At 40.7% G+C, this 25,112-nt stretch overlaps 1 protein-coding gene across 1 annotated transcript in view; it reads right to left on the bottom strand.

Moving 5' to 3' along the window:
- The window catches only part of LOC139740543 (carbonic anhydrase-related protein-like), a 72,255-nt gene that overhangs the window by 12,880 nt on the left and 34,263 nt on the right, over positions 1-25,112 (bottom strand). Inside the window, exons 5-6 of the mRNA XM_071651133.1 lie at positions 10,789-10,884; positions 6,359-6,421 (exon numbers count right to left, since the gene is read on the bottom strand). Of these exons, the coding sequence (XP_071507234.1) occupies positions 6,359-6,421; positions 10,789-10,884 (159 nt within the window). The remainder of the gene's footprint in view (positions 1-6,358; positions 6,422-10,788; positions 10,885-25,112) is intronic.

Raw genomic sequence — 25,112 nt, forward strand, 5'->3', positions numbered from 1 at the left:
TCAAAGTCGTCGTTGTAAACGCCAAAATAGTGTTCGCTTGTTTACTGTTTGCGCCATTCACTTCGTGTCGAATTTGAAAAGGTGGCAAAAAAGGAGGAATAGACAAGGGGAAAAAAGACTGTCGTCGCCCCCATGTAAGCCTAGCGTGTAATCAGTCGCCGTGCAAGCAATCGATTCATAGATTACAATGAACTTTAGTTCTATCGATCCACCCACATGCCCGTAAACCAGTGTGGTGCTCGATCGATGCCAATAACTCGGAGGTGCGGAGTGCTGCGGTTGTTTTGTTTAGTAAAAATCATACGGTCAGGGCGTAATAAGGGAGATGGTTCTGTCCGCTGCCGAGTCCGTTCGATAGCCCCGTAGGGTGTGGGAGGGCGGGATTTTTCCCCCTCCTCACTTTTACTCCTATACATTTGGTTGCGTTTTTTTTTTCGTGAAAATGGTACGAAGGGAGCATTACGCGTAAACAATTCGAGAAGAATGGTACGGCGAAGAAATAGAGCAACAGTCTCATAAATGGTCCCTCCCTTCAGATATGTGGGCAGAACAAGAAAACTATCATAAAAAAGCGAAAGATCCCGTCTAATTGAATCAAAGGCCCCGTGGTACAGCGTACTTTCTTCCTTCTTTCACTGCTATACGTGCGGGCAGAGGGAAAAGTAATGAGTTAACGCAGAAGAGGACAGCAAGAAAAAAAAAAGGTAAAGAGATTCTTTTAAAGACCCTCGAGCCTACGAAAATATCAAATCCGAAATGAAGAGAAAATGAGGTTTGGCTAGATTTCTGATGATGGCCCTCGCCAAAGCACTGCAAGCCAGGCGAGAAGCAAGCGTGTGACAATGTATGTCTCCAATCAACCACCCTTGCAATGAAATTAATGTTCCAAGCATTGCGCCCCAACGCCAGCAGTTGCCCCCCAAGCTGCACTCTGCCGAGAAACTTTTAACATCATTTTGTCGCCGGATGCATGGTAATGTTACCACTTTTTGCAAATCAAATAAACATCCTATTAGTGATATTGTTTTACAAGAAACGTTACTTCATCTTTCTTGGTGCATGTTTTCCCTCCTTTTTTAAGGAGGGGGGGGGGGCGGAGAGGGAGACACCTCATGAGGAGGGAAATAAGAACAAGAAATAACGCCGCTCCTGGGACTTGAAGTAGCTCAATAAATACGAGAAGTTTCGGGCTGGGTAATCAAGTTAATAAAATCAGATGGGTAGGTTACTATTGCGTCGGACTCGGTTTCGAGCGCTGACGAGAAATGGAAAGGGATGAAATAAGGGCGGAGGTGGGGAGAGAAAGCGGAGACCGACTAATGAAAAATCACGATTAAATTAATTTCCACTTGACGGCGAAATACAATATCGCGGCGATGAGGTAATGCGGCTCGAGCATTGTGGGCGCGCGTTGCAATGTGGAGGACGGCCGATTGGAACTCGTTCGTTCCGAGCGCGCCAATAGAGTCGGGCCTGGCGCGTATACGTGGTTGCCTTAACCTAACGTCTTGTTTTCTTTCGCGTCACTATTTTACATGCCGTTGCGAGTCAGCGCATTGCTAAAGAGATCATTATTCGACAAAATTTCATACCCTCTTACCTTCAACCTTTTTCTTTGAACCCATTGTTCGAGAACAGAGGGAACAAAATACATGTAGGGCCTATATAATAAGCCAACATGCTTCAATTTCTTCCCCTGTTGATGTATCAGTAAAACGAGCTTTAGTAAAGCAATACGAAACAATGTATACAAACACACTTTGCATTTAGTCGGGTTGACATCAAATTGATAATGGACCCATTAGATTACCAAAGTTTATCCGTGTTGGATGCGATTGTGTGCGTGTTTAATTCTGTCTTTAAATCTTATTGTTACCTGATTCCTAACAAATTTCATAAGCAAGTTTTTAAACACAAGGTAGATCAGGGCCCTGTTTCATAAAGCTGTTCGTAAAGTTACGAACAACTTACGAGCGACTGGTGATCAGTTCTGATGTGCTATACTTATCAGAATTTCCATAATTCAGCACAAGAACTGATCACCAGTCACTCGTAAGTCCTTCGTAACTTTACGAGCAGCTTTATGAAACACCGCCCCCCCCCCCCCAGTCCAGTACTCTTGTAGGTCATGTACGTGTTAAAAATAATGATAAAAAGCCAAAGTTGCATGTTTCTATTTGACAAGCAATTCTCTCTCAATGTACATCGTTACACGTCGAGGAACTGCTTAGTCTTCCAAAACCTGAATCATAATTGTTGGCTGGTTCCATGACTTTTGCTCATGCGACAATTGCTCTCATGTAACATCTGTATGCGCACTAAGCCAAGCATAGATTTTATCCACAAACATAACCCTAACTCTAATCCTAATCTTTACGTCAAACTAAACCTAACCCTATAAGTCCTTGGAGAAAATAGGGCCAGAGCAATTGTCGCAGGAGCAAATGTCGTGTCACTTTATTGGTTAGAAAAGAAAAAAACATTAAATGTATTTTCATCTTTATGGGTATTTTTTTTATTAACAACGAAGGCCACGTAATGAGATCGCTTATTGAGTGACAAGTACTGAAGATGGTAAAAGGAGCAATAGGTTTTAGGGGTATTGATAAAGAGAACAGACAAACAAAAGGGGTGTTGAAGAAAGGTCGTAACTAAAGGAAGCATTAATTTGAAAGAATGGCTTCCGTTTTGTTCATGTATATTTCTAATCCTTGGAGTGCCTTGTTCTTTTTTCTTTCTCACCTGAGGTAGGCCTATAATACAATAAAGATGACCATTCGCCTGCATTGACTAGACCGTATGGCAAGATGTTTGTATGTGTGTGTGTGTGGGGGGGGGGTGTCCGTATGTGTGTGTGTGTGCAAGCAAGTTTGTGTTTTATTCATATGCCAATCTTTATTCAGATAGTCTCTCTTACTTTCTGTCCTTTTGTAGAAGGTTCACAAGGAAGAAGATTGAGAAACTGGTTTAATAGGAGCGCCCTCTTTTGCTTCATTTGTTTCGCCAAAGGCCGAATAATCATTAGCCTCCAAGGCCCGTATTCACGAAGATGGTACAAAAAATGAAACCATGGTTTAAACCATGGACAAAAACCATGGAGCGCCAAGTGCCGCACGGAATATTTCGTTTCGAAATTGGTCATTTTGTCGACAAAATGACCGTTTCGTTGACGAAATTATCGTTTCGTGGACGAAATGTTCATTTAGTTACAAAATGTTGTCATTTCGTTACAAAATAATCATTTCATTGACGAAATGACTGATTTCGTAACGAAATATTCCATGCGACACTTGGCGCTCCATGGTTTTTGTCCATGGTTTAAACCATGGTTTCATTTCTATCACCTTCGTGAATTCGGGCCTAATTGTACATTTGTGTGTGAGTGCGTGTTTTGTTTTGTGATATCAATCAAGTGCAAATCTTTTTCGACATGTCATCAAAATCAATTAAAAGAACTGATGTCTGTCCTATTCCTATCTGGCTACTTCAGCCAGTCAAAATTTCTGAACAGATACAGTGTTTGACATCTCGTCCCGGTCTCTTCCGCGCGTGAGTCTCTTTGGATTGTTGTCGACACAACCGCTGCTCTTGTCTGAACTGTGCGGCGATTTTTTTTTCTTTCTTCGTTCTTTCTAGCTGATCAATATTGACACGTGATTTCAAGAATGCTCAAATGGAAGCAAAAATCCAGATAAAGCGCACCGTTTCGGGTTTTGCTGGGTTTTTTTCTTTTCAAGTTGCGAATCTCTGTTTCATTCCAAGATCCCTCTCTAACGGAAACCAACGTTTATTGAAAGAAAACGCGCCGAGCTAAGATCAACTGTTACGCACAACTTTTTTTCGTCTTTTTATATTTCTTGTAGCATGTTTGCTCTTACTATAGATGGCAAAGATCTTTGCCCGGTTCGTGGGCGTTGAACGAGAAGGGGGAAAAAAGGAAAGGTAGGATAACCGTGTTGAGGGAAAAGTCAATTTTCTAGTTCACGATTCGCACACGCGGTTCCTCAACAAATACCAGCCACATCAGGAACCTGTTCGACTTCTTTGTAACATCTTAATATCTTGTTATTTATTCAATAAACAGAGCGTGCAAACGCCTGTAGAATCAGTTTATCGACTCTGAACCAAAAGAAAAACACCGAGGAGGCATCAGAGTTTTAATAATGTTCGTTGTGCTGCTATATATTCTATCTCTCACAGGAAGGTGAGAGACAGAGATATATATAGAGAGAGACGGAAAGACAGAGAGAGAGCAAGGGAGAAAAAGCGCGCGGATCCCTTCCTGCTGGAGGAGCGAAGAAGGCGCGCCGTTTCCTGTTGAAGTGAAGTGCAAATAACCGTAGCCCGCGGGAGGCGTACCCGATATTTTGTTTCAAACTTCGAAGCCATGATATGGCGCGCAAATAACGCCAGAGATCTCTTCATTAAATTCTCGCTGTTGAGAGCGAGGAATATTGATATTTGGACAGGAATACTGCCAGCCTGCGGCCACCAGTATGTCGGAGCAGAACGGGAGAGAGAGAGAGGGAGAGAGAGTGGTTTTCCCCCTCTTTCCAGTTCAAGTGTGGCCGATATGCTTTTTTTTTTCCTCATCCGTGTATCGCGAACAAGAATATACCAGGGTTACAATTTGCTCTAGTAAATTTGCAAAGCTGAATGACAAACTATCAATTTCAGTTGAAACCTAAGAAATTGAAAAGTTCACAGCTTACGCAATGATTTGGCTACTTCAACTGTGCATGCGCCTGGCACGGATCAGAAATAATGATTATATCGTCAAGCTGACGAGAATCAAACATTATTTTGGCGAATGTAGTGTTTACCACTTCTCGGGGTTGATTAACGACATCTCGGGTCCGTGTTGGGGGCAGCCTGCAGGTACGCGGGGGAGAACCCACACGTTCTTTAGATGAAGCCGGAGGAGACAACATTTGACTGAAAAAAAAACCCTCATTGTTTATGAGAAAACAAAAACAAAAAGGAAATCTTTCAGGAGCGGAGATGCAAGACAGCAAAACAATTCACAATCAAGGAGAGAGCTGAGAATGAGGCGAGAAATAGTCCCATTGACAGCTTGATACCACCGGGCCGGTTCGGGCCGCGGGGCTGGTGATGCTCCCCCCTATACCCCAATAGCCGCCGCAACCCGGTAGATAAAAGCCCTCGCTACAATAGCCCCCAATGTAACCAGTCCTGTTAAACATACCCATGAGATTTAATTAAGCGCGGACGGAGCAGCAGAAATACAAGACCGATCCATTGTTTGGAAGCTTGGGAGTTTTCATCTCGAGAGATTCAGACTCCATATACGTCCGACAGTCATCGATAGAAGTGCGGGATGTAAATAATGAAAGACGCAGAAGGAGAGGAAATAAAAAGATATTCATTATCAGATACCTTACAAACAAAGACGCTAAAAGACAGGTGTTTTCTATTGAAGTTTTAATTGAATTTCGAGAGTTGCTTCCAATCAACATTTGATGGGACTAAAAAGCGAGACAAAAAAAAAATCAAAGTCAAATAAAAAAAAAAGAATTCTACTATTTCCACTTCTGTTTTCATATTGGTAGCAAAAAACGTTCGTGATATGAGAGTGGAACTCATAATCATTAGTGACCGGCATCTCAAAAAGGCGAAGTCACTCAATTACTACATTGCTGGAACTTAACCGTGATAGATTGCACTCTTTAATGACTTTCGTTTCTTCAGCGAGATAATCAAAGAGTAAGATAATATGTATATCTTCGCCTCAAGTACAATCATATTCGACACGTATGTGTACACCACCCTTGTATAAAATCTCGATAACAGTCAACGTTGAGGTGGCAAACTGCAGGAAAAATAAAGATTGTGAAACTAATGATCTCTCGATATGAAATGAAATAAGTGCCCAAAAAATCTGAAGTTGTAATGATGTTCTTGTCGTTTTTAAATCAAGTCGAGAGATGGGCAATTGTCAAAATTAGAATACTGCTTTACACAGAGAGAGAGACAGAGAGACAGAGAGAGAGAGAGATGGGTGAGAGGGGCGTAGTGGGGGAGGGGGAAGATGAACCACACAGGTCTTGAAATAGACATAATTATGCTTTATGGTCTTATCTCTCCTTATTCTAATGTTTACTCTGCGCGTCTTTTGTTGCCTGGCCAAAGTGCGATTAATGATGGCCGCCTTAATTTTTACCTTTTCTCTCCTCTTAGGAACAGAATTGCAAACATTCGAGGAAGCAGGATTTTGACTTATTTGCGTATCATTGGTGATAACTATCATCGCTTTCATCCCACCCCTATGTTAGTTTCTATATTTTACCCATCCCCTTCCAGCCCCTTTCCTGAATGTGGAACCCTCGTTCATTTTCACCTTGTACTGCACGGCCTCTAGGTAGTCGGTGAAGGTGCGAAGACCTGTGTGCTCGCGTCCAACCTGTAAGAAATCAGAGAGAGAAATACAAGAGTGTTAACATGACTTTCCGCAAAAAGTGTATGTTATCTCATGCGGTAAGCGCTTTCACTACAATCAGGGGCTATATTTTCTTTCTCTTATTATCATTTTTTTTTGGGGGGGGGGGGTGGTTAATTAGAATAACTCTTTTATTTTAATTTTTTTTTTTAAATGATCAACATGATGCCAGTCACAATAGATTGAAGAGATTTATGTAAACTCAAGAGAATGAGTACGTTCTGTTTATCATGGTCGCGCGCATATCATCCGTACCGCTTGGAAGATGAATTAGGATGTCATGTAGATCCTCAGAAATTCTTGCAGCGATTGGTTGATATTTGCTTACAAGTAGCCTCAAATTTTCTCTCGGTTTTGTCGTTCTTCTTGCACTTCGAACTACTGTTAAATCAGAGCAAAAAAAAAAAAAAAAACCCAACAAAACAAACCAAAACAAATAGTCTAAACACTCGCTATAGACTCTGAATTGACAACGTCCTTCTCTTCCTAAATCTGTACAGTCACAGTTGAAGAGGTCCATTCAACCTTTTCCATGGTAATTGTATATTATCTTTGATAAGCTCTTCTTCTGTTTTAGGTGCAAAAAAATGCATCCAAATACAAAACTCCAGACCTTTTTATACGCAGTATTCAGGCCCCGTCACACTAGGGCGAAAGCCCAATGAATGCCCACCGAATTCGAAAATTTGAAGATACGTTCGCATCCGTTGCTAATTCTATAATAGTTCTAAACATGTTTGACGTTCTTTGTATTTATTAGCTATCGGTAAGAAATTACATAGATACAATGGATCCGATTTCCTTATTCTGAACATGTCCAAAATCTCTAGTGTATCTCTGCGAATCCCTACGAATAGATAATGAACACAAAGAACGTCAAACATGTTTCGAATTATTCTGGTATTAGCAACGGTTGAGAACGTATCTTCAAATTTTCGAATTCGTTGGGTATTCGTTGGAACTCTTTGGTCCGTAAAAACGAAAAAAAAAAATCAGTTCGGAAACACAACCCTTCTTGTATTAAGTGGGTCAATTATGTTAACGCGTGGTATAAGCGGGGATGTATTGTGTGACCTAGCCATCTCTTTGTTACATCGAACGTGTGTTCAGAGATCGCTCCAAGCTCAGACGAGTATCATCAATCTAAGGGGTATACGGGGTACGTCTTATAGGACGTTCTACCAGTCTGCGTCTGTCTGGGACGGCTCATTTGGATGGTTACCACTTATTCATTAAGCAGGTTAACCGTCCACTGTCACTTTAATCACATCCAGCCCAATTCTCGTCTCTTCCTCATTATATCTGACATTGTTAGCAAGCAAAGAACCCGCGCACAGACTCATCCTCCTCCTCTTATATAATCATGTCCGGCACACCACTTGTCGGCGATAAAAATGTCACGCCTTTGAACTCCGCATGTCCATCAGTCGAGTCGTAATAATTAATTCTGAATATAAAGCAATTTCATGTGTTAGATTGGTAAGGACTCCGTTATAACTTACTCCTCCGCTCGCAGTCCTTAACCTCAACCCTTCGTATTCTTCTCGGATTTTTTTTCCTTCTCCTTCTTATTCTTCTTTTTAAACTTTGAAGAAAAAGACGACTTATTCTGAGTAACGCGTTGATTGGCTCCGTATCGGCGTCATAAACTGTCGGACAGCGCCGCGGGATGTTCAGCGATCGGATGAGATGAAAACATGGTGGGTCATCGGCGGGCTCTTAGCCGGTCGGGAAGATGAAAGGCACCGATGGGTGTGAGGATGGGTCGACGGGGGGAGGGAAACCGAGTCAAAATGAAGTGGAAAGGAGCTCAGAGGCGAGCGGGGGTAATGGGGAAAAGGGAAGCGATAGTGAAAGAGTTGATGAACCAGAGGAGACCGAAGAGGGGGAGCACAACACTGGTTGTCCAAAGAAAAATGATAAAGGTGCCGGTCATATTGGCGAGGGGTTAAACACAATAGGAGATTGTCATTTCTCGCTCCCTCTCCCTCTTCACCCCTTCATTTCATCCGCCCCGGTTCTTCCGTCTAATCTTGTTCGGGCTTGATGAGGACATCGTTGCCCTGTCACCACAAACCTTCCGGATAGTTGATCTTATTGCTTATCTGAACCGATGTTTTTTTCCTTCTCTTTTTTTTTTTCTTTCGATGACGTCATGATGATATAATGATGACAATGAAATCATCCTTTGTTTTTATCCCACGGAAACACAGTAGTCTTGATGGGGGAATCTTTTCTGCAAAACGGTAAAAATGGATAACCATTTAGTATCTGTTTTTCATCTTTTGTTCGCCTGAATTCGAATAAATTCTTTCCCGCACGCATTTCCATCAACTATTATCATGAAAAAAAAATAGTAGCTTCTTCTCTGCCAACAGCAAAGTTCGTGTTGCAAAGACGGCAAATTATTCTGCATGTAGAAGCAAGCGTTCACCGGGATATTACTTAACCCGTTGAGGACGAGTCCCGAGTATACTCGGGCAGGTGTCTATGGGAAATGTGTGTTGTAGCAAAATCAATCCGTCCTCAACGGGTTAAAAGGATACAATAACGGTGATTCAGCAAATCTTTTTCTATCACACTATTGAATTTCACAATATATTGCAAAGTGTCACGGAGGTTTTCTTACCATGCTTACGACGTATAGCATAATTTTCTGCGCCTGCTTGTTCAATGCCGGCGTGTAACTTCGAGTGAATTAATGACAGGCCGAAAAAAAAAGCATTGAGTATAATTATGTGAGAGATTGAACAGAACGTTAACATATCAAAGTATTAGTTTACCGCTCACTGAAACGGAAGTTTCCTTTCTACGTAAGCACCAACAAAGTTCATAAAGGGAAAAGTATCGCACAAAACGACTTGATTTACCGTTATTCATTTTTGTACGCGGAGACGCGTGTTTCATAGAATGATTTTCCATGTTAAGTTAACAAAGTTAACGTCTTCGTCGGTCTCCAACTACCGAACATCCTGTACCCCATTTGAGTCCCCTTCTCTCTTATGCGGAAAACATCCTAATCGGTCATTATTAGAAAAATTACGGCATATCGACGCTCAAAATGTCATAATTCATATTTATTCTTCAAGCTGAATGGGGAGAAAATTGAAGGTGCTTAGATGTTTAACGATGATACCGTCTAAAGCGGCTTCATTTACAATCCCTCGACTAAAGCAGATTACGTTTGATTTCCATCCAGAATGAAGAAATCTTAAAGCCGCGCTCCGAGCCAATATTATAGGACGGTGAAATTAGGGCTTAATGTTATGGCTTCGCTCGTTCTCATAGCTACGGGCGCAGGATTTGAATAGCGTCTTTCTCTATTGAGCTCAATAACGGAGGCGAGGAGGCGAGCTAAATTGAATATTTGGCGTTTGAGGCAGGGGGGCAAGCATATCGTCTGAGTCATTTAAGAGAGGAATCGGGGGTGGGGTGGGGAATGAAGCATTTTACTCATCTTACTTGCAGGTCGCAATATCGCGCATTATCCCAATTTTAAATTCACAATGAACACATCACAATGAATAAAACTTAATAAGTAAACCCCCCCCCAAAAAAAAAAAAAAAAATGTGGTTAGAAAGGCAAATTGTCTTCTGAAACGGGGGGAAACACATCTTTATTTCAGATTTATTTTTCTTCCCTCTCAATTTTCATTTCAGAAAATGACCCTAGCAGCGAGGATGATGACGAGCTTAAAGAATCAGAGCTGACCAGAGTCACATCGAGTCACATAGGGTCAGAGAACTATATTGATGAGTGGTTTTTGGTTGTGTTCGATATAGCCAAATATGACTGATCAGTCGCCCAACGAGCAGCATTTTGTTGTTGTTGTTCTTCTTCTCGCTATACAGGTAATCGTAATGGGGGAGGGGGAAGAGATGAAGAGATAGCAAAAGGGACGATGATACATCATCATTTTAACGACCTTATGCTATGAACAATATATTCATCCGTGATTGGAGATAAATGTATTACAATCTTCTCGCGATGTATTGCCAGTTCTAACATTGGAGGACACGGGTTCGAATCTTGACCGGCGCGTAAACACGCGGACCATAGTTCAGACTTGTCGCACATGACGTGCTTGCAGTCACTGCTGAAAAGGCCCATTCAGCATTGTCCAGACTTGTTCTGTTTTAAGTGGAATATAAGGAACCATAGAAACAACCTCCACACTTTTACTTAACGGTGTTCCACGTAATACATAAACATTATAATACAGTGTAAAATGTGTCGGAGAGTTTACAAAGAAAGCCAAAGGCTTGAGACAAAAATTGATCCCTGTTGTAGAAGTGAATACATGAAAAATGTATTCATTTTTATTACGTACTTGGATGAAGAGTCCAATGATGGCGATTCCGTTTGGTTTCCCCATTGCTTCCTCTAGGCTGCCATACAGTGTACAGTTCCAGTGAATGAGATGTAACTGTGAATGGAGAAAAAAGAGAGAAAAAAAAGTCAATTACCTCAATTTCAAAGTTTATTGATAATTATGAGAAACCAGAAAACATAAGACAGGCGGGCCAGAATTGATTGTTTTTATTCTGCCTACAAGGCAGACAAGGCAGATTTTAATGAAAACATTGAAAAATAAAACAAAGTGACGCATGAATAGATGAGCCGAGTCAGACACAAATATAAAGACTGTTTATGAATGTTATGCAACGGGGCATATTTCATATAGACGGTAATGCTCATTTCATTTCTTCCATTTTGGACGAATTTCCTGTTATCAGGCTGCACAAAATGGTTTACTAGTAAATGAAAACAATGATTCGGAGTTTTTAATGAGTTTTTTCTTTTTTTTTCGGAGATTCAGTGAGTTGGACAAATCGTTTACAAAACATCGATGGCAGGACTAGCACAGCTATTATTGCATCGCTCGCTCAGGTCTTGAGATATCAAATGATATTAATAACGATTTTCGTGTTTGCTACGATGTATAGATTTTCCCCCTTTTTTCGCGTTATGCCCTCCCCCTCCCCCTCCCCCTTTCCGGAGGCTAGATCTATTTCATTTAATCAAACAGAATTCCCCCAGCAAAATTAGAAACAAAAATGCCAACGCATCGATCGAGCAATTTTCTCTTTCACTTCAAACAGATCGTCATCATATTACAATGTACTAAGTTTGTTCAAATCTGCCCGATCAGTCTCTATCACACACGCACACGCACAAAAAAAAGAAAATAAATAAAACAATAAAATTGCAGCGCTCGATCTCCGAGTAATAGATTCAGCACTCGCCGATCGACAACAAAAAGAAACAACCTTGTAAACATAATGAATCCAAATCACCCGGATCAATATGAATTTGGATCGGTGCGTCGGAGCTTGTTGGTCTAGTTTCCAACAATGGGCGTGAAGCTCACGACAAAATCCCACAGACAATATCTGTTGTTTGTGTTCTGAGGACTATTCTTTTGTCTCTCTCTCTCTTTCTTTTACCTGGTTGGTAGCGCGTTGCTTTTCGTAATTGTTTGAATCTCTCTGGAAGCAAGAAAGTGAGATCGCGCCCTCCATAACTTTGGAGGACGTTGCTGACGAAAATGGGTGATCATCATTCATAACAAAGAAAATTAAAATATCGCAATAATTGCTTTTGAACTGTCCTTCTATTGCGGGCTTTTCCGGATTTTTCTTTCTCTATCTGCCCCGTTTACAATCCCTTCTGCATAAAACACAGATGAGAATATGATGATGTACGGCTGTTTTGTATCCAGATAATATTACTATTCGTCCCCGCTTCTTGTTCCACTTCCTGAGAGTCGCTCGCTCGCCAATCCGTGCTGACACCGCGCGGGAGATCAGGGCTGGCGAAGCGTGACACTGTCAATGACCCGGTCTACAGTCGGACAATTAAAAGAGGAAATTACAAATTACTTGCCCATTGTATGCATTGTCATCGCACATTTCTGTATTTCAATCTCCCCCGCCGTGAATATAGCTCGCCAAGAAAAGGGAGATCAGAACAGCTCATCGGAACGAAGTTGTTATTGAATTTGATGAATTGTTCATCTCTGACACTGCATTAAATATGATTTGACATTTGTTAATAATTAAGACTGAATTCGTGGTCCGACTAAGCTGTTTATGTGTGAGCGTATGTCAAGAGTTATACAGCTGTATAATTATATACGTGAGGAATGTTGTGAAAACACACTGTATGCGCATTTTTGTCCTCGTAAGGTATACTCATATGACTGGAAGGTAGAAAAAATTATTCAATATCATCAGATATTACAGAAAATGCCAGAGAATAGCAAAACTTTCCGTAGTATACACGGTAAGTTTCCAGTTTATACCCCATGCTCTGAGTGCAGTGTATGTATGCGTGTGTGTGTGTGTGTGTGTGTGTGTGTGCGCATGTGTTGTTTTTTTTTTAGATATTTTTGAGTTCAGATATTTTTGAGTTCAGAGATAAGTATTGTGTATATAAAATATATATGTAGGTATGTGGATATGTATGTTGTATGTATGATATGTGTATGTGCATGCATGTATTGTGTGTATGCAGCATATATCCTAAGCATAATTAGCATAATTATTATGTTCTGAATGCGAGCAGAAATAACTGTGTGTTGTGGTGAGTGAATGTGTGTGCAGGGGGTGTGGAAGTGTGTTTAAGTGGATGTGTGTGTGTGTGTGTGTGTGTGTGTGTGTGTGTGTGTGTGTGTTAAGCGGATGTGTGTGCAGGGTGGGTGTGTAAATGGGTGGGTGGATGAAAGGTGGATGAGATGAGAGGTGGATGAGAGGGAGTGTGTCTGTCTCGGGTAAGGAGGTGGATGTGGTGTAGAGGGTGGGGAGGTGGTTTAGAGATGAGAAGGACTTTTTTTTGGGGGGGGGGGGTTTAAAGTTTAAAGTTATGAGTAGTTGAGGGTTGGGTATGGTGGAAAGGTGGGAATGAGGGTGGTTTATGTTGTTGTTGTTGTCATCGTTCTTTTGATATAATAGAAATTTCATTTCCTGTTTTTTTTAGTGTTTGGCTAAATTGCTCACAATTGCATATATGAATTCTGCTTGTTTGTTTTGTAGTTAAAAAGGAATGATCGGATAATTCATTCTATTTCCTCTCTTCTGTTTGATATCTGCCTTAAAATGAATTGAATGATTATTTTTGTTTTATGGATTATGGATTATGTCTCATAACTGTAGGAATATCTACATGATTTATGACAGATGTTATGTAGAATGTGCGTAATTTTTTTTTGAATTGTTATATTCTCAAAGGAAATGGAATTAATAAAAAGATCACTGAAAACAAAAAGTATGTGTGTTTTGGGGTGTATTTATCTTTCTCTCTTCTAATCTCTTTAAAGTGATGGTTTAGTATTGGTGGAGATGAGGATTGGGCTTTTAACTTTTTGCGAGATATCAAGAAAACACTTGTGAAATCGTACAGAGCATACCATTCTAAGAGGAATTCAAAGTTTACTTGATGAAAATCGGTTTTGGAATGGCTGAGATATCCAAAAACAAAGTAAAGCAAAGCGATTGTAATAAAAGGTGGGTCCCACCTTTTATTAGGATTGCTCTGTTTTGGGTATATCTCAGCCATTTCAAAACCAATTTTCATCAAATAAACGTTGATTTCCTCTTGGAATTATATGTTCTTTCATATTTCATGAGAGGTTTCTCATTATCTCACCCAAAAATGTTAGAAACCTGAAGTAAGGTCTCAAACAAAACTACACAATCCCTTTACATCTCTCTGTTATTATGTATCTATGGAAGAGTGGCAATTGGCGAGTTCGTATGGCTACTCTTTTCTTTGTGAATGCTTTAGATTAAGATGCAAAGTGGGCAAATGGTGAAGTGATAATATTACGTTTATTTCGCTGTGTGTGTGTGTGTGTGTGTGTGTGTGTGTGTGTGTAAGTGCGTTTTTTTGCATGTATGGGTGGTTTTTTTTTGGGGGGGGGGGGTGAGTGTCTTCAAGAGTCATCACTAAAGGTCTATAAGCGGGAATGACTGTCTTATGTGGTTTTGCTTGTTTTTTATTGCATAATACATCGGTTATAGTCGATTCTCTTTCGTTTCAAATCCACTGTGTCCGGTAACACACCGGAGGGGAACATGGGCATTTTGACAAGGCCCTTAAAGAAAAAATGTAGTAAATAGGGGTCCCCTAAAAACCAGCGCAGAACAGTCAAATCCTTGAAACAACTTACTTTAAAATCAAACGATCAATCATCCAGTGGTATAGAATATTATAATCTGCATTGGCGGAGGAGGCAGAAACGCAGTGCTACTAAGTACCGTCCATCGCAATTTATTTTACTACAGTAGTCAAACACATGACAGCAATACGACGTCAGCATGAAGCCATTTCCTTTCTCAGTAATTACTTGAATCCATTGTAATTAATTCCTGCGCTATGCCTGGATTCACCAGAATAGTACTGCCCGCCCATTTCGCGGTCCTTCTAATTTCCACAAATCATTTCATCATTAATACGGACGAGCACTAAGAAGACGGAACGTGCAAGATAAGATGAGATGGAGTGACGTCATCAAAAGCGCTAAACGATGATCCAAAGAGCAAGCACGAGGGATCTTACTAAATCGTACCAATTGTCTCAAGCCATGCACTTATGAGCAATATCGCAGTGTAAGTTATGACCCTAAAGAGGCTTAGGAGTCGTAATTACATTTTCTTCCAGCTGCGAATGAAACGACATTTTGATGCGTCCTTTGAATAATGTGTGTCATCCGGTTAAAGGGTGTCAGTGACAGTAGAATATCGCAATGCATCTGATGTTTTGAGTTTTTAGAACAGATCCAACATAGGCCTAGATGTTATAGGCTATGTATTTTTAGCTGCTTTGAAATTATTTTATTTATCACCAATAAGACATGAGATTGAAGTATGTCATGGTGCAATGGAGCGTCGATAGGGCGTGATATAAGGGTGACACTATATATAGGATAGAGGGGTGCTAGGAAACAGCTATGTATTATCATCAGTGCAGAGCAACATAAACATGGCTCACACCAGAACGGTTTAATGATTTCTTATTCATCCAAACATATTTGTAGACGAATAAACCCATATCAACGTATCAATAGATTTCAAGTCCACATTCCAGAGCAGTGAGATTCCGGTAATTAAGCTTTTCTGGCTGGTAAGTTGTTATGTATTTATTTCCCTCAAAATAAAACAGTTATGTACAAATACAACAATATATTACATGATAACTTATATTATGATAACTAGTGCACTTTAAGGTTGTTTTGAAATGAGCCGTCTCTCTGTCAATTTCAGGATTCTCAATCTTAAATGTGACGTTGGCTTATGTCGTCGACGCATTTCAAACATGTAGTGCAGCCTTGGGTAAAGAGCTGCGGCCGACGGTTTATCGTATACTATCATCATAATCAATATATTGTGTCAATAAATTGATCTAAGTTGAACGTTTTCGCTCTCTTTCTGCTTTATCGGGACCGTTTCTCCATTTGAATTGTATTTTTTTCTTCTAACCGAACATCTCTTTCTTCCATCGTTGCTTTATCGGCTGATCGTATCTCGTGTTTTCGACCACGGAGACACGGTGCAACCAGACGACTGTTAATGGCGCCCAACTCTTTTCCACTAGCGGACACCAGGGGGCAAAACGTGTTTTGCATTCTGTGCAGTCACGTGACAGGTGGAAGAAAACGTTATTGCTTAATGAGCAGTTCACGGAGCGCAAAAAATAAAAGGAAAAACGAACACCACTATTTACCAGTTATCGTTCCCAAACGTTTTGTTTGCCGGGCACTGTGTACTTTGCCAATTATCGCTCGGTCTCCAACGACGTGTGTGTACCATTGTCGTGGATCGTCCGCCAGAACGCTCCTTTTCCGACCGCCGCCGTGCGCAGATACACATAGCCTGGAGATATTACATAGCAGCTTTGAAAAAAAAATGCTGAGCTGATAAATCGGTATTCAGTGCGGAGTGGCGTCTCTTGTTTGAGGGAAACATACGATCATCAAACACGAATCCTGATCGCCAGAGTAAACCTCCCAAACTGTCTTACTCACATAATTTCGTTTAAAAACCGAAGAGGAAGAGAAGGGAGGAGGAGGGAGGGAGAGAAAAAAAAGAGGGGAGAGAAATGCCTGCAAATACAAACAGAAATTGACAGCATACGGAAAAGGGAAAGAAAAACGAACTGTCACCGACACTCGCGAAGTTCCCTCATCACAAATTGATGGGGAGCCCCGATCAGGACTGCAAAGTGGAATGATCTAACAGTTCTGCTGCGAGGAGGAGGGAGAAGGAGGGGGTGTTTTAAGCGAGAGCATGTAAAATGTTGAACAATGCCCGATAATTCCTTAACCTTATCATCCCAGCGCGCCCAATGTCTGGCTTGATATGTTCAGGGTTTTTTTCCCTTACCCCAAACCCATGAATAACATGAGTCAGTGATGGGCTTTGTCTCATGTACCACACTCTACCGTCTTTTGTTCGAATGAAGTTAAGCCTTATAAACCAACAGGCTACAACGTTGCTATCGAACTTGTGACCACGTTAGCTGCACTATTTCTGCACTTCATATCGTACTATTCCCTCCTCAGAAAAAATGAGCAAGAAAAGAACCACGGGATATTCTTCACTATAGGTCAACACATTTGTTATGACGAGGCGTCTCTCTACTAAATCTAATATCCTCATGGTGAGATTATAAAATCGGGGTAGTCGTCATCTAGCACAGCAGTGACGACGACGACGATGATTAAAGGTCATATCATACTTAAACTTCTGGGAGGCAATCCTTTGTGCTGATTATTGCAACAAGAACTGGATTTTTCCTACCTGATCAGTCGTGATCACATATAGCCACCTGTCGTAAAATCTCTTCAATATTTTTTTCATGAGATACTGATGTCTGACGCAAATTGTTGCTGTATCATACAGTATTAGACAAACCTAACGACAACCTCGGACAAATTTTGTAGAGTCATTTCAGACTGACACACGAAGAGAGCCTATTTAATTGCTCCTAAAATGATTCTTTAGCCCATCTCGCATCTGTCAATTATTCTGTGATGCGGTTTGCCTCAATGGCATCCCCTACTCCCGCATAACATGGAGAACAAACAAATTCTGAAATAATGTGACATAAATTGGGCAGAATAACCACGGTTTATTGATGTTAATTACGAGCAAAATATCAAAGGATCAAGTTAAAATATCAAAAGATGTTGAACTACAAACAAAGAAACAAACGATAAATAAATAAAATACAGACTGTTAATTCAACTAAGATATAATAAAAAAAAGGGGCAGTGTCGTGGTTAGGATAAACAGAGAAGGGCTGCGTCGCCTTTTAACTGCATGCTCACCACCCAGCCATCCCCCCCCCCCCCCCACATGTCATTCCCTCGCTGTTAAGCACATAGAAGGCAAATACTGCTCTGCATTCTATTCGCGATCTGTAGTCATGTCCGTACGCCAAACACAGCCATAGTTTACTACTGAGAGCATAATGTCACTATCAAGCAGAATGGCAGAAATGTCACTAAAAGCGTACCACACGTTTGATCCTTCTTGAAATTCAAACAAAACAATATTAGTTGTAACCACATACATAGGCGTACCCAGGATTTTTTAGAGGAGGGTGTTCAGTGGCGTACCGTGGGTCAAGACATTGGGGGGGGGGCGCACCTCATGGCCGGAAGCAACATCAGAATTGCATAATTGTACAATTAAATGCGAGCGAGCGGAGCGAGCGAGCTTGAAAATTTTGATATTTTACAGTCCCCAAACTGCCGTTTGTAGCTATGTATAATAATATATGTATATATATATATATATATTTGCTTTGGAAATTAAGGGGGTTGCACCGGGTGCAACTGCTGGCAGTTGCTGGCAGTAAACATCAGGAGAATGGCATAACGATTAAATGCGAGCGAGCGAAGCGAGCGAGCTTGAAAATTTTGACATTTTAAGTCCCCAAACTGCCGTTGGCAGCTATATTTTTTTGCTTTAGAAATTAAGGGGAGGGGGCGCACTGGGCGCAACTGCTGGTAATTACTGACAGCAACATCAGGAGAATTGCATATGCGAGCGAGTGAAGCGAGCGAGCTTGAAAATTTTGACATTTTACAGTCCCAAAACTGCCGTTTGTAGCTATATTTTTTCGCCTTAGAAATTAAGGGGAGGGGAAGCACCGGGCGCAACTGCTGGCAATTACTGACAGCAACATCAGGAGAATTGCATAACGATAAAATGCGAGTGAGCGAAGCGAGCGAGCTTAAAAATTTTGACATTTTACAGTCCCAAAACTGCCCTTTGTAGCTATATTTTTTCGCTTTGGAAATTAAGGGGAGGGGGCGCACCGGGCGCAACTGCTGGCAATTGCTGACAGCAACATCAGGAGAATTGCATAACGATTAAATGCGAGCGAACGAAGCGAGCGAGCTTGAAAATTTTGACATTTTACAGTCCTCAAACTGCCGTTTGTAGCTATATTTTTTTCGCTTTAGAAATTAATGGGAGGGGCGCACCGGGCGCAACTGCTGGCAATTACTGACAGCAACATCAGGAGAATTGCATAACGATTAAATGCGACCGAGCGAAGCAAGCGAGCTTGAAAATTTTGATATTTTACAGTCCCAAAACTGCCGTTTGTAGCTATGTATAATAATATATGTATATATATATATATATATATTTGCTTTGGACATTAAGGGGGTTGCACCGGGTGCAACTGCTGGCAGTTGCTGGCAGTAACATCAGGAGAATGGCATAACGATTAAATGCGAGCGAGCGAAGCGAGCGAGCTTGAAAATTTTGACATTTTAAGTCCCCAAACTGCCGTTGGCAGCTATATTTTTTCGCTTTAGAAATTAAGGGGAGGGGGCGCACCGGGCGCAACTGCTGGTAATTACTGACAGCAACATCAGGAGAATTGCATAACGATTAAATGCGAGCGAGCGAAGCGAGCGAGCTTGAAAATTTTGACATTTTACAGTCCCAAAACTGCCGTTTGTAGCTATATTTTTTCGCCTTAGAAATTAAGGGGAGGGGGCGCACCGGGCGCAATTGCTGGCAATTTGACAGCAACATCAGGAGATTTGCATAACGATTAAATGCGACCGAGCGAAGCAAGCGAGCTTGAAAATTTTGATATTTTACAGTCCCAAAACTGCCGTTTGTAGCTATGTATAATAATATATGTATATATATATATATATATATTTGCTTTGGACATTAAGGGGGTTGCACCGGGTGCAACTGCTGGCAGTTGCTGGCAGTAACATCAGGAGAATGGCATAACGATTAAATGCGAGCGAGCGAAGCGAGCGAGCTTGAAAATTTTGACATTTTAAGTCCCCAAACTGCCGTTGGCAGCTATATTTTTTCGCTTTAGAAATTAAGGGGAGGGGGCGCACCGGGCGCAACTGCTGGTAATTACTGACAGCAACATCAGGAGAATTGCATAACGATTAAATGCGAGCGAGCGAAGCGAGCGAGCTTGAAAATTTTGACATTTTACAGTCCCAAAACTGCCGTTTGTAGCTATATTTTTTCGCCTTAGAAATTAAGGGGAGGGGGCGCACCGGGCGCAATTGCTGGCAATTTGACAGCAACATCAGGAGAATTGCATAACGATAAAATGCGAGCGAGCAAAGCGAGCGAGCTTGAAAATTTTGACATTTTACATTCCCAAAACTGCCGTTTGTAGCTATATTTTTTCGCTTTGGAAATTAAGGGGAGGGGGCGCACCGGGCGCAACTGCTGGCAATTACTGACAGCAACATCAGGAGAATTGCATAACGATTAAATGCGAGCGAGCTTGAAAATTTTGACATTTTTACAGTCCCCAAACTGCCGTTTGTAGCTATATTTTTTCGCTTTGGAAATTCGGGGGGGGGGGGGCGGGGGCGCACCGGGCGCAACTGCTGGCAATTACTGGCAATAACATCAGGAGAATGGAATATAACGGTTAAATGCGAGCGAGGGAAGCGAGCGAGCTTTAAAATTTTGACATTTTACCGTCCAAAAACTGTCGTTTGTGGCTACATGTATATATATATTTTTTTCGCATTGGAGGGAGGGGGCGCCCGGTGCGCCCCCTGGATCCGCCACTGGTCGTCAAGGGTGTCGGTTTATGTTCATGATTAGGGGAGGTATGACCAGCGAGCTTGAAAATTTTGACATTTTACAGTCCCCAAACTGCCGTTTGTAGCTATGTATAATAATATATGTATATATATATATATATATATATATATATATATACACTGCAAAAAGTCCGGTGTTAAATAGTGAACACCGAGCTGGTGTTAAATTTTCGGTGCTCATTTATGGTGTTAAATTAACACCTACGGGTGTCATTTCCAAATTTTAAACTGTTTTTTGAAGAGTTTCTTAGTAACTGCACTTCTTGTTGATTTTTAATTTAAACAAGACGATCAAGAATTTTACATTGAAATACTAGATTTTTGAAAAAATGTGAAAATAAATTTACACCAAAGTAACACCAGCTGGTGTGGTCCCTTATTGAAGCTGGACGGGTGTTAAACCATTGATATTAACACCAGCAAATATCAAATCAACACCATGTGGTGTCATTTTTGAATTAACACCAGTACAGTGTCAAAATAACACCAGGTACAGTGTCAAATTAACACCACGAAGTGTCAGGTGAACACTTTTCAACACCATCACAGTGCATTTTTAACACCTGTGGGTGTGGTCCTTTATTGAAGTTTGATCGGTGTTAGATTTAACACCCGTGGTGTTAAATCTAACACCGACGTTTTTACAGTGTATATATATATATATATATATATTTGCTTTGGAAATTAAGGGGGTTGCACCGGGTGCAACTGCTGGCAGTTGCTGGCAGTAACATCAGGAGAATGGCATAACGATTAAATGCGAGCGAGCGAAGCGAGCGAGCTTGAAAATTTTGACATTTTAAGTCCCCAAGCTGCCGTTGGCAGCTATATTTTTTCGCTTTAGAAATTAAGGGGAGGGGGCGCACCGGGTGCAACTGCTGGCAGTTGCTGGCAGTAACATCAGGAGAATGGCATAACGATTAAATGCGAGCGAAAGTCCACTTGATATGCTTTTTCGAGCACTTAAAAGGTTTTTTTTTTTGAGGGTGATATAAAATCTGATAAATTTAAGAGGGGTCTTTTGAGGGTGATTTAAATGTATAAATAGGCAACCCTAAATTTTGATATATTTTGGCGAGCGAGCGCAGCAAGCGAGCCGAAAATTTTTATATTTCAGCTTTATACATAACATGGAATTCTTGTCATTTTTAGTTATTAAATCTTCAAATTACAATTCTAATCATAGTGACGGCCTTATAGATAACGATTTGTTCCAACAGTGTCCAACCCCATCCCGGTAGGGACTTAAAAAAAGTCCACATGATGTGCTCTTTCAAGTACTTGTAGAAGGGGTTTTTTTGAGGGTGTTTTAAATGTAATAGATATTGAAGAATTTTGGCGAGCGAGTGCAGCGAGCGAGCCGAAAATTTTTGTATTTCAGCTTACAAAACATGGAATTCTTGTCATTTTTGGTTATTAAATCTTCGAATGACAATTCTAATCAAGATATAGTGACGGTCTTATAGATAACGATTTATACCAACAGTGTTCAACCCCAATCCCATCCCGGTAGTGACTTTAAAAAAGTCCACTTGATGTGCTTTTTCGAGCACTTAAAAGGTTTTTTTTTTTGAGGGTGATATAAAATCTGATAAATTTTGATAAATTTTGGCGAGCGAGCGCAGCGAGCGAGCCGACAATTTTTGTATTTCACCTTACAAAACATGGAATTCTTGTCATTTTTTGATTATTAAATCTTACAATTCTAATCAAGATGGGATAGTGACGGCTTCATAGATAACGATTTATGCCAACAAACTAAGGACTTGGAAAAATACTCTAAATTACTACGAGTGAGTGACCCGAAATTTTTATATTTCCAAGTCATCATTACGTTTTGTTCTTCTTTTTTTTTTTTGGATAAATTTTGGCGAGCGGGCGCAGCGAGCGAGCCGAAAATTTGTATATTTCAGCGTTACAAAACATGGAATTCATGTTTTGTTTTTATCTTGTTTGATTTGGTTTTCTGTTTGCGCGTCAGCTTCGCGCGCGGTGCAGTAACGTAGTATTAACACGTACTGTACACGAGTTCTTTAGTGCGTATGATATTATGTAACTCCATAATGTATCATCATCCACACAAACATTAAAACAAGGAAGAGAGAGAGAAAAAAAATGAACGCAAAAGAAAGGAAATGCGGAATTCAAAACGGAAATAAAAGCGGTAAAGACAGCTTTTGTTTCATTTGTCAACATCTAAGCATTGCTGAAGAGGGGTGTTGAATAGCTCAAACACCTCCCTCTTGCCCAAGGGGGGTGTTTGAACACCTTAAACACCCCCCTTTTGGCAAAGGGGGGTGTTTGAACACCCAAAACACCCCCCCTCGGTACGCCCTTGACCACATAGCATGATCCAAATTTAGTCAGGTTTTCTACAGTTTGCCACTACAACCACTTTCCTCATTAATGTAGGCTACTGCAATACAACGGAATTTGACATACATGATCTAAAGTGTTCCTTGTCAATTTCGTGAAAAACAAAACAAAACAAAACAAGGTTTTATGTGAAGGTGAATGAGACACGATGCGAAGCCATGACACCACCATCATTTTATTACTTCAGCTAATTTGCCTTTATGCGGTTGTTGCTTTGAGCAATTATACGTGAAAACATAACCAAATTAAACACCCCTGAACTTTCTTTCTTTTTTTAGGTTTGATTTTGATGAATCCCCGATCTTTTATCCTGTCTGTTCATGTATTCTGAAAAGAGAATCGAACACGTTGTGCAATAGCACTTTGAGCGGAAATGGAAAGAAGGCTCCTCGTTTTTGTGTTTGTTTTTGTTTTTCTACGAGAAGGCTACTGAGCCCATCTGAGAATGCTACCATGATGCTCCAGGACAAAGCGGTCAAAGCATGCCTCGTTGCTCACACTTCTGAGCATAGATACCCATATTCCATGACACATCTCCCCTGCTACTTAGTATATCATTGTTAATAACTAAATTTAGATCTGCGACGCGAACGCTTTGAGGACGCTAATTAAGCAAAAACGGTGTTCTACACATGCGCGCGAAAGCCGTTTCCGTCGTTCAACCCAGGAGGCTGCGTCGTTTTAGCGTTCGCGTCGCAGATCTAAAGCTCGTTATTGTATTCTCTTTCTTCACAGGTGGGTTTAAAAGTATGTTGATGACCGACTGATTCTGTACACGTGTTTGCATAACTTGATACACCTTTGTGTTCGTCTGAGGCTTAGAAAACTTTAGATTCGTAGCACTTACTGTTATAGGTCCATTTTCTGGGGACCTATACCCCCATCGCTTTTCTGTAGGTTCTCTCCCCCACATTATTTGGATTCCAAATATGAATATGACATACTCTTATTATATAGACTGATTTATTTGAGTGTGTTCTGTAACTTTTATTATCTAATGTGCAAAGTTAATTCTGTATACATGGGATTTTCACATTTTGATGCTATTGTTTGATCTGTAGATATGTTTCATAAATGTAATTTGCGGAAATTCATTTAAGATACAATGAAGTGAAAAACAAAAATGCGATGTATCATACAAAGTAAAACAAACTCATCTTTCTAATATGTATATTACTGAGCATGATATTATGTTATCAGGTAAGAGAAGAGGACTGGTATGTATAGAATTTCAGTATAAAAAAAAACCAAAACCAAAACCAAACCTACATCAGCCTGCTTTATCATCCAAAAACAAAGAAATATTTTTTTTTTATGGTTAGATACTCGCTTTGATACGTTGTCGCTACCATTGGTAAACTCTTGCACACCAGACTCAATTACTATTTCCAGACGGTAACACTATCTTTATGAATACCCTCTTAAGCGTTTGGGGCCTTTCATTCTCACTCAAGGGTGTAGACCGTCCCAGGCCATCACGTAATAACCTGTGAATGACTTTCCACGCAATAAATTACCAGTCTTTTCTTCATTCTCGGTGATTTAATACATCTTCTTTTTGATATCTTTATGTACCCCTTGCTGCAAAAAGATCAAACTTAACATTGCACGCGATACTGTTTGGAGACGTCCCTGTTTGATGTTTAATTCATTTTTTCTCTCTTTTTCTCTTTCCTAGCAGGTACTTCAAGAGGTACTTCGGGCAAGGAAGCAGGGATGAAGATTTAATTACTTTATTGTGATTATAGATCACCATCAAAGACACTTCATCATAATATTTCCCCTTCCGCCGTGTTTGCCCTCCAATCTTCGGCGATATTTTTAATACGTAATTAATAGCGCCACAAGTTTGATTAAATTGACACAGCTCTCAATAAACAACAAGGAAAGAGGTAAAAAAAAAAAGAGAGAAGACTATAAAAGGAGAAGTGTCTTGGACGAACATAGCGGGCGCACGTACAATTTTCCCCACTCTTCAATTAATTGTCGCCCAATTATGGAGTAGCGGTATCCGGCGGGGGCTGATTGCTGAGATTTGCTCCAAAGCACTTGGGATGCGGTAGAGTGCGGGCTAATTTTGTTATCATGTTTGAGAAGAGGGGCATCTTCCCCCTCTTGATTCCAAACTCAACCTCGTCCTGACCGGCAGCACCTCCTCTTGTCGA

The sequence above is a fragment of the Diadema antillarum genome, unplaced genomic scaffold (genome assembly GCF_040938485.1).
Source record: "Diadema antillarum isolate AM-2024a unplaced genomic scaffold, OU_Dant_1.0 seq00000860_RagTag, whole genome shotgun sequence".
Lineage (NCBI taxonomy): Eukaryota > Metazoa > Echinodermata > Echinoidea > Diadematoida > Diadematidae > Diadema > Diadema antillarum.